The sequence below is a fragment of the Plectropomus leopardus genome, chromosome 23, assembly GCF_026936395.1.
Source record: "Plectropomus leopardus strain MGB_pleo_1.0 chromosome 23, ASM2693639v1, whole genome shotgun sequence".
In the NCBI taxonomy this organism is placed as follows: domain Eukaryota; kingdom Metazoa; phylum Chordata; class Actinopteri; order Perciformes; family Serranidae; genus Plectropomus; species Plectropomus leopardus.
In genome coordinates, this window is record NC_142198.1 from 548,848 (window position 1) to 565,584 (window position 16,737).

The 16,737-nt window shown below is 42.8% G+C and overlaps 1 protein-coding gene across 3 annotated transcripts in view; it reads left to right on the plus strand.

Annotated features, from left to right (window-relative positions):
- Positions 1 to 16,737, plus strand: part of sorcs2 (sortilin-related VPS10 domain containing receptor 2) — a 671,324-nt gene that overhangs the window by 483,991 nt on the left and 170,596 nt on the right. For all 3 annotated transcript variants that reach the window (XM_088073963.1, XM_088073964.1, XM_088073965.1), the window contains exons 5-6: positions 541 to 614; positions 16,068 to 16,132. In XM_088073963.1, coding sequence (XP_087930089.1) covers positions 541 to 614; positions 16,068 to 16,132 — 139 coding nt within the window. The remainder of the gene's footprint in view (positions 1 to 540; positions 615 to 16,067; positions 16,133 to 16,737) is intronic.

Genomic DNA, 16,737 nt, shown 5'->3' on the forward strand with positions numbered 1-16,737 from the left:
TGTTAGTTATGTAAAGATTTTGACAGAATGTACTGTTTTAACAACTGAACCTCTTAGTGACAACTGTTTTGTAAAGCTGTGTTGTGTTTCTTTATGGTAGAGGAAGTTTATGTGGTAAAATTATTTTCTCAGCTCCAGTGTGCTTTTCAGGCTTCAAGGATGCTTTTCGTGTAGGAATCAATAGGCTTTCATTAGGGGTGGAATCAATGCCATAAAAGCAAGGGCAACACACACACACACACAATACACACACACAATACACACTGCTCATAAAATATTAGAAAAACTCACACACAGTCACACATACACAAAACTTGCTGTAATTAATAATTCATTGGGCTCAGTCTTAACTTGGTGAAGCATGAAATTCAGTAGCTCGATTGGGTGAACTGGGGTGATCCAAATAGACTTGATTTATCCGCCATTGTAAAGGATATAGCTGGTAATAGGGCTCGGGTTAGACTTCATAATTTAATGCTACATGCTTTGAGTTTATGTTTTGCTGTCTAATTGTGGTCTTCTCTCTTTTTGTGTGCCCAGCTCTATGCCTCTACAGACCTGGGTCGCAAGTGGACTTTTCTTCAGGAGCGAGTGACCAAGGACAAAGTGTTCTGGTCAGTTCAACTGTATTTTCTCATTATCAATGAACAAGGACTTTAAGATCCAGCTCAATGCTCAGAGTGTCTCAAAAGGCCTTCCTATTTATGTAAAGTTACATAAAAAAGTCATCTGTTGAGTGCTTAAAGCAGTAGTTCAGCATTTTAACAACAATGAGAAGATTTAATATCCATCTTATATGTGTGTGTTGAACTAGAGACAGAATGTGTTTAAGCTAACCTAACCAAGACGGAAAAAGGAAACAGCTTTAAAAGTATTTCACCGATATAAGAAAGGTCCTTATATATAAAACTAAGGTGTCTCTGAAGATGCAGGAAGATGCAAATTGGTGCTACATGATCAGAGAAAACAGAGAAAAAGGGTTGTGGCATTGGCTTTTGCTTAAAAGGTGGAAATTACAACAACTATTTGAATGCATCAGACCAGTTAAGGCTCCCACTGGTGGATGACGAAATGCAGCCTTGTATGTTCAACATAAAGGCGGCCAGCTGCATCTTGTGTTACAGTTAAAAAGTGAGCTAAATGTGTTTCTAAAAACATTTAAGTTGTAAAATAGGCAGCTCAAGCTGGGTACATCAACAATGATTAATCTGATCTAAGATTAGCTCCAATCAGAGTTTAGTAAAATCAGGTTTTAAAATAAGTAAATCTAGATTTAAAATTAAGCAGATCTCTTACACCATTTACAATTAACCTTGGTTTAGTTAAGTCTATTTATACAGAATTTCAGCTGAGTTTGATCAATAGGGACGTGTTATTTAAATATTAAAATAATAAATAAATAAACAAATAAAAATTCTCTTGGCAACTAGTTAGTATAAAAGAGAGGAGGGGTTGGCAGCAGCACCCGCTTACTCTTTTAACGGATCGACTAAGGTGAGTATATTGAGTCTGTCACTCAACCTTCTTTAAAGGAACTCGATATTTTTTAGAAAAAGCAGTCATTGTAAAAAGTTTAAACTCTTACTTAATCTTACATCACAGTTTAAAGTTTTGGTGCAACAGAATTAAATTTAATCTAGGTTTAGAGTAAAAGCTTAACCAAGATTTAAAGAGCAGTTTAACAAACATTATTTTATGCTAGTTTTAAAGTTTGATGCAACAAAATTTAAATTTAAACAATGATTTAAAAGCCAATCCTTGTTGGTGCAATCCAGCCTCAACAACAGAATTTTGGTTTATATTTGATCTGAACTGCCTACTTTTACCATTTGATCTCAGCCTCTGTTTTTACTGTGCAAGGAACAGGATGGCGCCCACTTACGAAAACGTAGACATATAGCCTGTAGTTTCGGGAACAGCCCCAAGAGCCAGCTAAACTCTGCCAAATGAAGTCATTTACATCATTTACGTCACTTGGTGAAGTTTGGCCAGTGGAGGAGGAAGTTTACCACCGTTCATCTACACATACTACCCACATTGTTTTAATACAAGTATCCCTTTAAAGCTCATTAAATGTTATAAAGACAATATGTCCTTTTAGGATGGATTACATGCTAATTATTTCTCAATGAATGACAGTCAAGTGCTGTGTCTGCGTCTTAACAGTTCTATCGTCACAGTGAGGTTTACTGGGTAAGATATCATCGTGCTTCTCAACCAGCACTGCAGATGGAGCTGCACAAAAGTATTGGGCATATCGAGAAACGGTTATAACAGTTTGTCAAAAAATTATTCCAGTAAACATTAATGGTGTCCAGGCTGAATGTCTGTATCTCTGAAAATCCACTCACTCTTCCTTTTGCACCTCCACGAGGTCTGCTGTTGCAGTTTTGAGTAAAATATCTTGACAACTACTGGGTGACTGCCATGAAATGTAATCACTTTGACCACCTGTAGAGCTAATGACATTCTCATCCTGGACTGTTTTTTGTGCTTAGTGCTAGTTAGGTGGTAAGCAAGTAACAAAGTAAGTAAGTAAAGTAAAGTTTATTTACATAGCACCTTTCAAGAGCAGAGGTCACAAAGTCCTTTACATATCAGATTAAAATATATTAAATACAGATAATTACATTAAACACACACACACGCAAATCAAACAAAGGCAAGTATAAACAGATGTGTCTTCAGCTGCATTTTAAAAATGTCCACAGGGTTCACAGTTCTCAATTCCAGAGGAAGACAGTTGCAAAGTTTAGGAGCTGCAACCTCAAAGGTACAGTCTTCTTTGGTTTTAAGTCTTGTGTGACGAACAACCAGCAGACCCTGATCAGAGGACCTCAGGGTCTTGCTGGTGTTGTACGGCTTCAGCAGCTCATTGATATATGCAGGTGCTTGACCATGCAGTACTCTATACATAATCACAAGAATCTTAAACTGGGTCCTCAATTTGTTTGGGAGCCAGTGCAAAGACACAAGGACAGGGGTTGTGCCTTGATGACACAAACCCATGGATAATCATCTCTAGTTCAGCTCTAGAGACAACAGGTCTGAGATAAGCAATGTTTTGTAGATGGTAAAAAGAGGAGCAGACCAGACTGTTTACATGCTGGTACAGGCTCAGAACCTGACCCATTTGAACTACCATGTTGTGCAAAATAGGTTTGACAAAAAGACAACTTTTTGTTTGTTATTATGTTAGCATGTTAGATTAATACGTTGAATTCAGAATCCATCCATCCATCCATTTTCTTCCGCTTATCTGGGGTCGGGTCGCGGGGGCAGCAGCCTAAGCAGGGAAACCCAGACTTCCCTCTCCCCGGCCACTTCATCCAGCTCTTCCCGGGGGACCCCGAGGTGTTCCCAGGCCAGTTGTGAGACCTAGTCTCTCCAGCGTGTCCTGGGTCTTCCCCGGGGCCTCCTACCGGTGGGACGTGCCCTGAACACCTCACCAGGGAGGCGTCCTGGAGGTATCCTAATTAGATGCCCAAGCCACCTCATCTGGCTCTTCTCAATGCGGAGGAGCAGCGGCTCTACTCCGAGCTCCTCCCGGATGACCAAGCTTCTCACCCTATCTCTAAGGGAGAGCCCAGCCACCCTACGGAGGAAACTCATTTCGGCCGCTTGTTCCCGCGATCTTGTTCTTTCGGTCACTACCCAAAGCTCATGACCATAGGTGAGGGTAGGAAGGAAGATCGACTGGTAAATCGAGAGCTTTGCCTTTCGGCTCAGCTCCCTCTTCACCAAGACAGACCGGTGCAGAGTCCACATTACTGCAGACGCTGCACCGATCCGCCTGTCGATCTCCCGTTCCATCCTTCCCCCACTCGTGAACAAGACCCCGAGGTACTTAAACTCCTCCACTTGGGGCAGGACTTCATCCCCGATCCGGAGGGGGCACGCCACCCTTTTCCGGCTGAGAACCATGGTCTCGGATTTGGAGGTGCTGATTCTCATTCCAGCCACTTCACACTCGGCTGCGAACCGATCCAGTGAGAGCTGAAGGTCGCGGCCCGATGAAGCCAACAGGACCACATCATCTGCAAAGAGCAGAGACCTAATCCTGAGGTCACCAAACCGTACCCCCTCAACACCCTGGCTGCGCCTAGAAATTCTGTCCATAAAAGTTATGAAAAGAATCGTCGACAAAGGGCAGCCCTGGCGGAGTCCAACCCCTCCCTGAGCTACCACCTTATCGTGGTGGAGGGGTTTGCGTGTCCCAGTGATCCTAGGAGCTCAGTTGTCGGGGGCTTCATGCCCCTGGTAGGGTCATCCATGGCAAACAGGTCCTAGGGGAGGGACCAGACAAAGTGTAGCTCCCAAGACCCCTATGATGATGTCAATCAATGGTTCAGAGTTCCCCTCGCCCGGACGCGGGTCACCGGGGCCCCCCCCCTGGAGCCAGACCTGGGGGTGGGGCTCGATGGCGAGCGCCTGATGGCCGGGCCTTTACCCATGGGGCCTGGCCGGGCACAGCCCAAAGAGGTGACATGGGACCTCCTTCCCGTGGGCTCACCACCCGTAGGAGGTCGTAGGGGTCGGGTGCAGTGTGAGCTGGGCGGCAGTCGAAGGCGGGGACCTTGGCGGTCCGATCCTCGGCTGCAGAAGCTTGCTCTGGGGACGTGGAATGTCACCTCTCTGGTGGGGAAGGAGCCTGAGCTGGTGCGCGAGGTTGAGAAGTTCCGACTAGATATAGTCGGCCTCACCTCGACGCATGGCTTGGGCTCCGGAACCAGTCTTCTTGAGAGGGGATGGACTCTCTTCCACTCTGGAGTTGCCACTGGTGAGAGGCGCCGCGCAGGGGTGGCAATACTTATTGCCCCCCGGCTCGGTGCCTGTGCGTTGGAGTTTACGCCGGTGAATGAGAGGGTAGCCTCCCTCCGCCTTTGGGTTGGGGGACGGATCCTGACTGTTGTTTGTGCCTATGGTCCAAACAGCAGTTCAGAGTATCCACCCTTTTTGGAGTCCTTAGAGGGGGTGCTGGAGAGTGCTCCTTCTGGGGACTCCCTCGTTCTGCTGGGGGACTACAACGCTCACGTTGGCAACGACAGTGAGACCTGGAGGGGCGTGATCGGGAGGAATGCCCCCCCCGATCTGAACCCGAGTGGTGTTTTGTTATTGGACTTCGCCACAGATTGTCCATAACGAACACCATGTTCAAGCATAAGGGTGTCCATATGCGCACTTGGATTCAGGACACCCTAGGCCGCAGTTCAATGATCGACTTTGTAGTCCTATCGTTGGACTTGCGGCCGTATGTCTTGGACACTCGGGTGAAGAGAGGGGCGGAGCTGTCAACCGATCACCACCTGGTGGTGAGTTGGCTCCGATGGTGGGGGAGGACGCCGGTCAGACCTGGCAGACCCAAACGCATTGTGATGGTCTGCTGGGAACGTCTGGCAGAGTCTCCCATCAGAAGGAGCTTCAACTCCCACCTCCGGAAGAGCTTCGACCATGTCCCGGGGGAGGCTGGGGACATTGAGTCCGAGTGGGCCGTGTTCCGTGCCTCCATTGCTGAGGCGGCTGACCGGTGCTGTGGCCATAAGGTGGTTGGTGCCTGTCGGGGCAGCAACACCCGAACCCGCTGGTGGACACCGGCGGTAAGGGGTGCCGTCAAGTTGAAGAAGGAGTCCTATCGGGCCTTCTTGGCCTGTGGGACTCCGGAGGCAGCAGACAGGTACCGACAGGCCAAGCATAGTGCGGCGGCGGTGGTCGCCGAGGCGAAAACCCGGTCATGGGAGGAGTTCGGCGAGGCCATGGAAAACGACTTCCGGACGGCTTCGAAGAGGTTCTGGACCACCATCCGGCGTCTCAGGAGGGGGAAACAGTACTCCGTCAACACCGTTTATGGTGGCGACGGGGCGCTGCTGACCTCGACTCGGGACGTTGTGGATCGGTGGAAGGAATACTTCGAAGACCTCCTCAATCCCACCGACATGCCTTCCGTTGGGGAAGCAGGGCCTGGGGACCCGGGGGTGGGCTCCTCTATCTCTGGGGCTGAGGTTACCGAGGTGGTCAAAAAGCTCCTCGGTGGCAGGGCCCCGGGGGTGGACGAGGTCCGCCCGGAGTTCCTCAAGGCCCTGGATGTTGTGGGGCTGTCGTGGCTGACACGACTCTGCAACATTGCGTGGACATCGGGGGCAGTGCCCTTGGACTGGCAGACTGGGGTGGTGGTCCCTCTTTTCAAGAAGGGGGACCGGAGGGTGTGTTCCAACTACAGGGGGATCACACTCCTCAGCCTCCCTGGTAAGGTCTATTCGGGGGTACTAGAGAGGAGGGTCCGCCGGATAGTCGAACCCCGGATTCAGGAGGAGCAATGCGGTTTTCGCCCCGGTCGTGGAACTGTGGACCAGCTCTGGACCCTTGGCAGGAACATTGAGGGTGCTTGGGAGTTTGCCCAACCAGTCCACATGTGCTTTGTGGACTTGGAGAAGGCATTCGACCGTGTCCCTCGGGGAGTCCTGTGGGGGGTTCTCCGGGAATATGGGGTTTCGGACTCCCTGATACGGGCTGTCTGTTCCCTGTATGACCGGTGCTGGAGCTTGGTCCGCATTGCCGGCAGTAAGTCGAACTCGTTTCCGGTGAATTCAGAATGTTCCCTGCAAATGGCAAACAATACACTAACATTGTACAGTTAATTCAAAATGGCTCACTTCATGTTGTGTTGATGGTATGGATCCAAGAGACAGTTTTAGTCTTTGCAAGTTTCATATGCCTCCTGATTTGTGCACTTGTAGGTGACCTGTTTTGGGACCACTAACAAGGACAATGAGATAAAAACATCAATCAAAATAACATAATGTGTATTTTTTAATTTTGAGAAAGGGTTTTTTAGTCAAAGTTGAAACAACAAAGATATGAGTTATAGTGTGATATGACACAAAAAGTCTGGCGCTAAAGGAAAATTTGAACCATTGCATCACTTAGTCATTAACTGTCCCTTTTTTTATATTTCCTTGTAAGCTACCAAAAAATAAAGATGTGGGTGGCATCAAACCTATCATCTGACTCTCAGAGAGAAGGCAAAAAGACATGTTTCCAAAAATGTTTAAGATTTAAATCACCTGTAACGTGATTATCATCACAGCGCAATCTAACATCAGTAGAATAAAACAATAATCACTTTGTCAAACATAAGTTCCATTCCAGTTAATCATTCTATTTTTTAACTGTATCCTGATCCCATTGTGCTACCATTTACACAATATTGCTCAAACAATAAAATTATATATACAGCAGTTATGGCCCAGATATTAGGCTAATAATTTATTTTTATGTTTACCATAATTCAGAGAACGCCTGCCCTATTTTCTGCTTGAATTAGAAATTTGAATTGGATTTCAGTCATAAATGCTGGAGTTTATGCAGTGGAACGTTTTTATAGATGAATCTCTTGATTGTTTCGTCCCACTGGCAGAAGAAGTACCCACAGCAGCCAGTGGTATATGGCTTTTCACAGCACATGCCATATTTTACTGCTTGAGAGTTAATTCTTCCAAAGCTTCCCCTCCAGATTCTCACCATCTTATCTCCTCCATCTTGTATCTCTCCCTTTTAAGCTCCTGTCCTCTGACTTCTCTTGGACTTTCTTTGTTTTACCTCTTCCTGTTTTTTCATCTTTATTTATTTTTACACCTCCTGTCCAATCTACAGCATTTGGGATGACACCTTAAATGTTCTGCATCTAAGAACAATTAAGTACACTGTCTCTCCTCTTCTGAATGTCAGACGGAGCATGCTCCTGTTATTTTGTTTCTCTTCCCACCAATAGCAAATGAGCTGGTTAGCAAGTCCAGACACTTGTGATTTATACCACCAACTGTAATGCACAAATCATCCTCAGCATTGTAGGTGGTAACTTGGTGAAGAGAAAAAGAGAGGGTTAGAGTTAGCATAATGTGACTTTAAAACTGAAGCAGGCACTTGTATTGTGGTTGGACACAAATCCCATAATAACCTCTGAGTATATTTGTATTCAAGTGAAGACTTCTGCAACTCCTCGTGGCTCTGTTTACACCCTAACAAAAATGTAGTGCATGACGAAAGACTTTGGCCAATCACAAGTCATTTCAGAGAGACGACGTTCCTATTGGCCTTGGAGGTTCCCCTTGCACTGATGGTGGAGAATCCTGCAGAGAAAGTTGCTATTTCAGCATTAGCAATAACTACTTAAACACACTCATTAAAAAGAGAGAGTCTGAAAGGGATTCTGACAATAATGGAAACAAAACACATGTCAATATTGACAGAGTGTGTCAGAGATGGAGAAAAGTTGTTGCGAATAGTTAAGCCTTCTGCTAAATGGAGCCACAGTTGTGATTAATTCAAGTTCATGTTTATGTTAGCGAGTTAAAGCCTCAGATGTGTGTCTTCTGCCTCACTCCTTGCCAAGGTCACAGCAGGGTAGTGCCTTGCTTTAAGTGCTGCCTAAAAGTCACAGTGAAACAGATATTCTTTATCTTCAGTTATGTGATGCATGAAACATGTGGGTAAGATTATATGACAAAGGGATTTAAATCAAATTAAATCAACTGGGCGTGGCTCAGTGTGTACAGCATGATACAATGCTGGAGAGAAATAGCTGCAGGATTGTTCATCTCCACCCACACCTCCCTCCCTTCCATTGTTAGATCAGGAGATGGAGGATACTTATTTGGGGCGGGTATAGTTTAGAGGTAGAGGAGACTGTCCACTAATCTGGAGGTTGGCATTTTGATCCCTGGTCAGTCAACATGTCGATGTATCCTTGGGCATGATACTAAACCCCTAATTGCTCCCAGTGGCTGTTCCACAGGTGTGAGATTGTGTACAAATGGTTAAAAATCTAAGAAGCAGTTGACATCTTGAACAGTGGCTTTAGCTACCAGTGTGTGAATGTATGTTTGTGAATGGGTGAATGTGACTCATAGTGTGAAGGAGCTTTAAGTAAACTAATGACTAGAAAAGTGTTATAAGTACAGGTCCATTTACCACTTGATTTAGATCCCAGTCACATTCAGTTCCATAAAACACATACTCTCCACCAATGAAGAACAAGCAGTTGCCCAGTGAAAATAACAGTAGCCAGCCAATCAGGATGTGCCTGTATGCAGAACCTTGCATGTAATCGCTATGGGGAAGAGGAAAGAGGAAAATCTGACACAGATTTTAACAAATTTGCGACCAAACTTTTAGAGAAATATATCTATTTAGGGAATAAAAAAGTCATAAGTCTTTAACTTCAACCGATAAATGGAAAAATATAAATGGAAACATATAAATATATGTGGAAGCAAAACTGAAAGTGTTGCAGTCAAAATGTTGTTCATTATGAATAAAACAAAATGCAATGATTTGCTTATGCATTTTGACCTGAAAAGAAAGACAACAGGAGCGCTTCTGGAGTCCCTCAAACTACCAGTACTCATTGAAGGGAATACTTAAAAAAACGGGCAGGAACTTGCACCAAACCAAAATACACCAACGCCTATCGGCTTGCGCCTTCTTCAGGGTGCAGTGACTGCATGAATTACAGGCCTTTTGTGTAACTGTTAAGAGTGCTCTTGTTGTGTGGATGTTGGTCAGAATAGTGTGGTGACACTGTGTGCTGAACTCTCTATATAAGAACAAAACAAAAAGAAGGCATCATCTTTGGGAGCTATTTAACTGTGGAAATCCTGTTTACTTTGTTTATGTTACAGTACGTCAGTTTCACCACTGCAGAAGATCTTCTTCTGTTACCAGTCTGGTGTCATCTCTCCAGTTCTTTAGCTTAAGCTAGAGTCTTTGCACACCACACCTAGGCTCATAGTTACATATGGTGAAGTGGAAATAATCACTCAGTACACCTGGGTCAGAGCTTTGGATGTTGAGAACATTTGGTGTGGCTAGAGTTGACTTCTTTTATTTTTTCTCTGAACAGAAAATAGAATGTTGCTGCATGAGGCCCAATATCACGACATCTGTCTCATCCTCTGGTGGCATTTTTCTCTTCTGCTCGATTTGAGTTTGCTCTTTCTGTCTCTGCATGTTGTGAAGCGAAGTAAGTCTCCTGCACCCAAAGTGTAGTCAAAACATTTATATTTGCCAACACCAAGATGCCGATACACACAGGACAAATATTATCACAGCAAAATATGGTAATAAGGTAATTTCCAGTGGGATTTTTACATGACAAATTACAGACATGGCAGATTTGCACAGGATTTAGACAGATGAGCTATGCAATTATTTCAAATTACCAGAGGTCCCCAGGTAATACTAGTCCTGTATGAATTGGGATTCACAAAAAAATGGCAGTGTCATTCTTTAGAAGCCCAAGTTGTTTTCTGTGTAGTTTGTAATATCGTCTGTTTAAGAAGCAAAGTGTGTTTTTATCCTGATTAATAGATATAAAATCATGCTATACACTGTATAGATTGTTTTTATTGCAATTGCATTATATTACAGTATTGTTTGATAGTTTAGGAAATTTTTCAGGCAAAAATATCAAACGCTGTTTGGTTCTATGCTCTGAAGGCTGCTTTTATGTCCCTCTTGTAATAGTTAGATGAATCTCTTTGAAATCTTATGACATCTCCTTCAGCTTTTGAAATTGTGACATTTTATAGGACAGGACAGGAAATGTACAGTTTGTGCTTGTTACATTCAGTATATATATATATATATATATATATATATATATATTATATACACACACAGTCTTTTTCAAAATAAACTTACAGGGTTGGCAAAAACACATTTATATTTCTTTTACTTGTGTAACAAACACACATGGTTAGGTTTAGGCAACAACAGTACGTGGTCAGGTTTGGCAAAAGACGTCATGGTCTGGCTTAACATTCATGTGGGAAGCAAAACCTGGCCTCGTGGCTGAAGGTCCAATATTTGAAGGACCCATCCAGCACCCTGTGGGGACATTCCAGCTCCTTAGGTGATTTTGTTGTCCAGCTTTGTTTTGAACAGTCCCACAGCCCATTATCAACAAATCATCAGCTGTCATGACAATGAGAGTTGTAAAATGTAATATAAAAGAGATAAATCTGCACCAGAATCGTCACCTGTAAAGCCCCTGAGGTAGCTGGATTGATGGAGGACTGACTGAAGTCATGTGGTGCTCGGAAATACAGAGGTCATCTGCTCATATAGATCTCTTGAAAAAGACTGAAGCGTCCCCCTGTAGCACTTCCTGTGATCCATCTTTGCTCCCTCATCCCTCCGCAGAAGGATAATTGCTCGTAAAGTCTCTTTAAAGGCGAAGTAATGAGGTTTTAAATCTGTACTCTTCGTAACTGGGCTGGGGGAAATTAACAGACTGCGCTGTGCAGTTGTAATCAAATGAACTGAGGGGCACACACAGTAAATGTACTGTGGAGTGTTTAAGTGGGCTTTGAAGAAGGAGAAGCGGGTTTACAGTTCTGGAGGTTTTTAAGCAAATTAGGCAGAGCTGAGTACATCTGAGTGTGCTTTTCAAGAAGAACTGAGTATTTACTGTGGTATCTGTTAAATCAAAGTGAAACAAAAGACATGCCTGTGTATGCTTTAATCTAGGATTAAATCCCTGTACATCAGAGTCCAATATTCAGTTTTAAATATTTTATTCAGCAAATAAATATATGCCAGTGGGATAAGATCTAATTGGTTTAAAAACTCAACTAAACTGTTTGGATTTTGGTCAGTAAAGCTCAAGGTCAAGCTGACCTTTCATTTGTCCCATTCTTGTGAAAGCGATATATCAAGAACACCTTAAGAGAAATTCTTCAAATTTGGCACAAACCTTCAAGTGGAGTCAAAGGTGAACTGCTTACATTTTTTGTGGCCATAGCTCAAGATCAAGGTGACCTTGCATCTGTCTCTCTTTTGAAAATGATACATATCAAGAACACCTTGAGGGTTCTTTTTCCAGATTTGACACAAACATTCACTTAGACTCTGTGAGCTAATTAGAATTTGTTGTTCAAAGATCAATGCCACTGTGACCTTGCATCTGTTTCATTGTCCCAAAAGCAATATCTTAAGATGACCATAAGGGAATTACCTCAATTTGGCAAAAATGTCCCCTTGGACTCAAGGACCTGGTGGTCAAGGGTAAAAAGCCATTGTTACAGTGACCTCATAAAAAATGTTTTTTGCCATATCTCAACATTATAAATCTGGAACAGAAGTTGAGACATTTGATCAGATACTGAATAGATACTGATACAAACAACAGTGTGGCTGTAATTCTAGTTTTTAAGTTTGTCCATTAGATTTTCAACATAACCACTAATTACAAAATAATTGCATTACTGCAATAATTGGGGCGGGGGGGTCCCTTTTGAGTGCCCCTTCCCATTGTTCATCCGATATTTACACACTCAGTTCCTCATACTATAGGGATTTATGTATATTATAGTCCAGGTACCCTTCAGAATAGCATGTGGCAAACTATGTTCCAATCGGGAGGGTATGAAACTGGGGCTGTAAACTGCAGATGTAACTCCCACTACTACTCAATACTACTCAAATGTAGTAAAATCTTTAAAAGGCGTAGACTAGACCATGTTAAAAAAAAAGCATTTTCAAGCACACATAAAGGAAAAGCCAATTTTAATACTTGTAGAGCTGAGAAAAAGTAGTTTAAACTGTGGTGTCTAAATTAATTTAGCTCTTCAATGTTCTTTTGACACACACTGCATATATTTGCCAGCCTGGACCCTCACCAGTATGCTTTCAGAACCAACAGATCAACAGAGGATATCTGGTATATCTATCTGATATATCTTGTGCTCTTCACTCAGTCTTTACTCACCTGGAGTATAAGAACAGCCACATCAGGATCCTGATTGTTGACTTCAACTCAGCATTCAACACAGTCTCTCCCATGAAGCTGATTGGAAAACTTAACACTCAGCTCAGCCCCCTCCTGTTCATACTGTACACCCATGACTGCACCCCCATATGTCAGGAGAACTCTTTTGTGAAGTATGTGGACGACACCACTATAATTGGTTGTACTGGAAACAACAATGAGAGTTCATACCAGGAGGAATTCAATAATCCTGCAGAGTGGTGCACAGAGAACAACCTGTTGCTCGTAAGTGTAACCCTCTTTTCTTGACTTTTAGCGTTCCCCAGTTCTTCCGGGCTGTGGGTAATAAAGCGGGCTACAATATATCATGGTTTCTCTCTTTTAATCTTCGCCAACACGGTAGACAGTACAGCATGCATCAACTTCGGGGTACCACAACTTCCCTATCCCTTGTTCAACACGAGGCACTCACTGTGCGTCACTAATACCTGTCCCCACAAAACAAGGGCAGGTAGGAACCAATTCACTCACACAAGGGAATACAATAACTACTTTAAAAAAAAGGAAGCGCACAGGGACATATAAATGAAACAATATACTAAATACTATAAATGACAATAACATAATAATTAACAAGTAACTCAATGATACTGTAAAAATATTATTACTTAAATATATTAGTAATATATGTACTGTATTGCTTAATTAAAAAAACACAAAATTACACAATAACTTAAGTAATAAAAATAACCTAAAAATATAATGTGCAGTAATTACAGTTACATAAGCAAAACCAAGGGGCTGATTGTTGATTTTAGAAAGAAGGAGGCAAAGACACACACCCCTGTCTACATCAGTGGAGCAGGTGAGCAGCTATAGGTTCCTTGGAATCACTATCACTGAGAACCTATCTTGGTCATCACACATCACCACCCAGGTTAAAAAAGCAAAGAAAAGGCTCTACTTCTTACAGAAACTTGGGAAAGCTAAATTCCAAAGCAAGATCCTGGCTAACTTCTAAAGAGGAGCAATAGAAAGCATACTGACTCGAATGCCAAATACTGACATCACCAATTGGCATGGTTTGTGCACAGCCCAGGACCAGAAGGAGCTACAGCTGATGATTAAAACTGCCCAGAACATCACTGGTTCCCATCTACAGAGCATCAGTAGCCTCAGTGAAGTGAGGTGCCTGCACAGAGCCCAAAGAATACTAAAAGACAGCAGCCACCCAAGCCACAGTCTGTTCACCCTGCTGCCATCTGGAAAAATATACAGAAGTATCCATTGCTGAGCCACCAGACTACAAAGCAACTTCTTTCCCCAGGCTGAGACTTTCATTTCTTCTTAAACTACTTTCAGAAAAATGACAATAAAGTTGCCTTGTATGTTGTAAAGGCCTGTAATAATAATGTAGTAACAGAGAACTCAAGATATGACAATAACAGCATTTAGGACTACATATTGAATCTGTATTCTCTGACAAGCAAGTTAATATTGGCGGATACTGCAAAGCCTCCATTCAGTAACTTTTTAAAAATGTTTTGTCATGCTGTAATTAAGATCCTTTCTACTATATGACACCCACCACCACAACATCCCCTCTTAACTGTTTGCTTTACTACTTAACCCTGCTTCAGCATCAGTTTTTTGTGCTGCATTCAGATGCCTTTCCACAAGCAAATTAAGCCTTTGAAACCTGAGAAAATTGCTTTGATTTCTTTCAAATACAGGGAGAAAAAAGGCAAGAAATGTCCCACAAATTGCAAGCAATTAGTAAAATGTAACAAATAAAATGACTTTAAAAAATAGTTTTTTAAAAGGGGGGAGAATTATTAGAAAATTGTATATCTAAAATTATACAACAGTTGGGGACTGTTAACTCTGCATATATCACTCTGCTTCACGGCCGTTCAAAATCTGTTAATTAGTGTTAGAGCGAAAGTGGGATATGTTTTTAATGTGAGATATGTTTATAGTATGGTGTAAGCATAGGTTCAAACAGCTAGCTGGCGCAGTTCACGTAGCTGTCAGCTGGTCAGGTTAAGAAAGAAGAGAAGAAGAGAGTGGGGAGTGGGGGGTGAGCAAGAGAGGACGGGAATTTTTAAGTGTGGTTTGAGCTGACTGTACATGCATTGGAGTTACCAAAATGTATGAGGAAGCCCAGGAGGGGGCAGCTGTGACAGACAGGTTTTGGTAAACGTTCGTTCACTGGGAGTAAACCAGCTGTTACCGGTGTTACAAGGATTTGCAGTGAGACAGGGACACACTCATCTGACACTATCCACAGCAGAGCCTGAGTGGCACCGACACACACGCTGTCTGATACAAAGTAACGGAGATCCCGGCAGTGAGCGGACACACACTGCTGCGACGATATATCTGATTAACTAACTCATCTGAATCACACTGGCTGCCAAAGTGTCTGTTGACAGACTCTGATTTCACAGATATAAATTTTCATTATACTAAGCATCTGCTCTGTGCATAACATAAAGACTGAGCTAACACAGATTAGCAAGCAACTTGCAGGAAAATGTTTATGTGTTGCTAGGCAACAGTTGTCACATCCAGCAGTTGCGGAACTATTTGTGTTGGCGGAGCCAAAATAATCATGAATTAAACAAACAAATCATAATCTGTTGTCACTAGTTACTATTGACTAATAAAAGACGAACTGTTGTATAAAAGCAATATCACACTCGAGGTCATGTGCTGTGCCACGGCCTTGTGCCTACGACCGAATCACAACCGTGATGATAAACGAGCACATCACTCCCTCTCGTGTGATATTGCTTAATTTATTTTACAGACAAAAAACACATATATTTTTAATATTCTGCAATTTTTGCAGATCATTTTGTTGTTTGTTTTTGTTTTTTTACTTTTCTCTTTTGCTTGTTTTTAGGTACGTTTTTTACAACTTTATACTAATGTCATGCTATTTTTTGGGGCATTGTTGTTAAGCTGCTCAGTGCCCTGTTTTTTGGAAGAAATCAAACCAATTTGCTCAACTTTCAAAGGGGTGAAAGGGCGCTTCCCATTTTAACACTGAGCATTGGCTTTGGGGGTTAAATCCCGAGGTTTAAAATCATACAATATGAACATAATTCTCCGGAATACTGGACTGAAAAATGAGACAAAATACATTCCAGATTTTGTTTTTTGACTGCTTCCTTGTCTAAAATCTTAAATTGGTGTTATGTGGTCTTAAGTCTAAGTAAGTGATTAATAAATGATTAAATGTAATGTTTCCACTTAGAGATGCCAATGGTTGATGTCATTCTCCTCTGTGATGCAGGTCAATATCTGGTGTGGATGTGGACCCTGATCTGGTGCACATGGAAATGCAAGATACAAGTGGAGGTAAAGTGATGCTCGGTCTTCTCATGTGTCATCTGTGTATTTATTCATGATAGCATCAGAGTTCAGCTTTTGTTAACTTTTTCACACAAAGTCACATTTATTGGCTCAAGCTCAGATGGGTTTCAATGGGCAATGACTATGGCGCTGACATGTTAATTTTAACCCCTTTTTGCTAGCACAGTGTAATGACAAGCCGCCACAAACTATCATCTGTTTGCTAGTAATTTGCTAGCACTGAGTTTGACAGAGACTACATAAGAGATATAAAAAAGTGACTACGGTGACATTTTCACGAGCCTCCATGCTGCTTTCTACTGTTTACTAACCTATGTTAACTCTTGCATGAAGGTCAAGGTTTGTTGGATTCATCCACTGCCCCTCCTGCCTGCCCTGTAGGTACCCTCACACTCCTTAAATAACATTGTCATCGCCAAAACCTGATGCCACCCTGCTGCATTTCATGCAGATGCGACAGATTACATGCAGCCTCATTCTCAAGCAATGCCACTCATTTGTGTATCACACAGGTGCGGCACATGCAATCTGGCCATCCGCTGGTGTATAATAACACTAAATGACTGTTCGACTGTGTTCTCACGTGACGC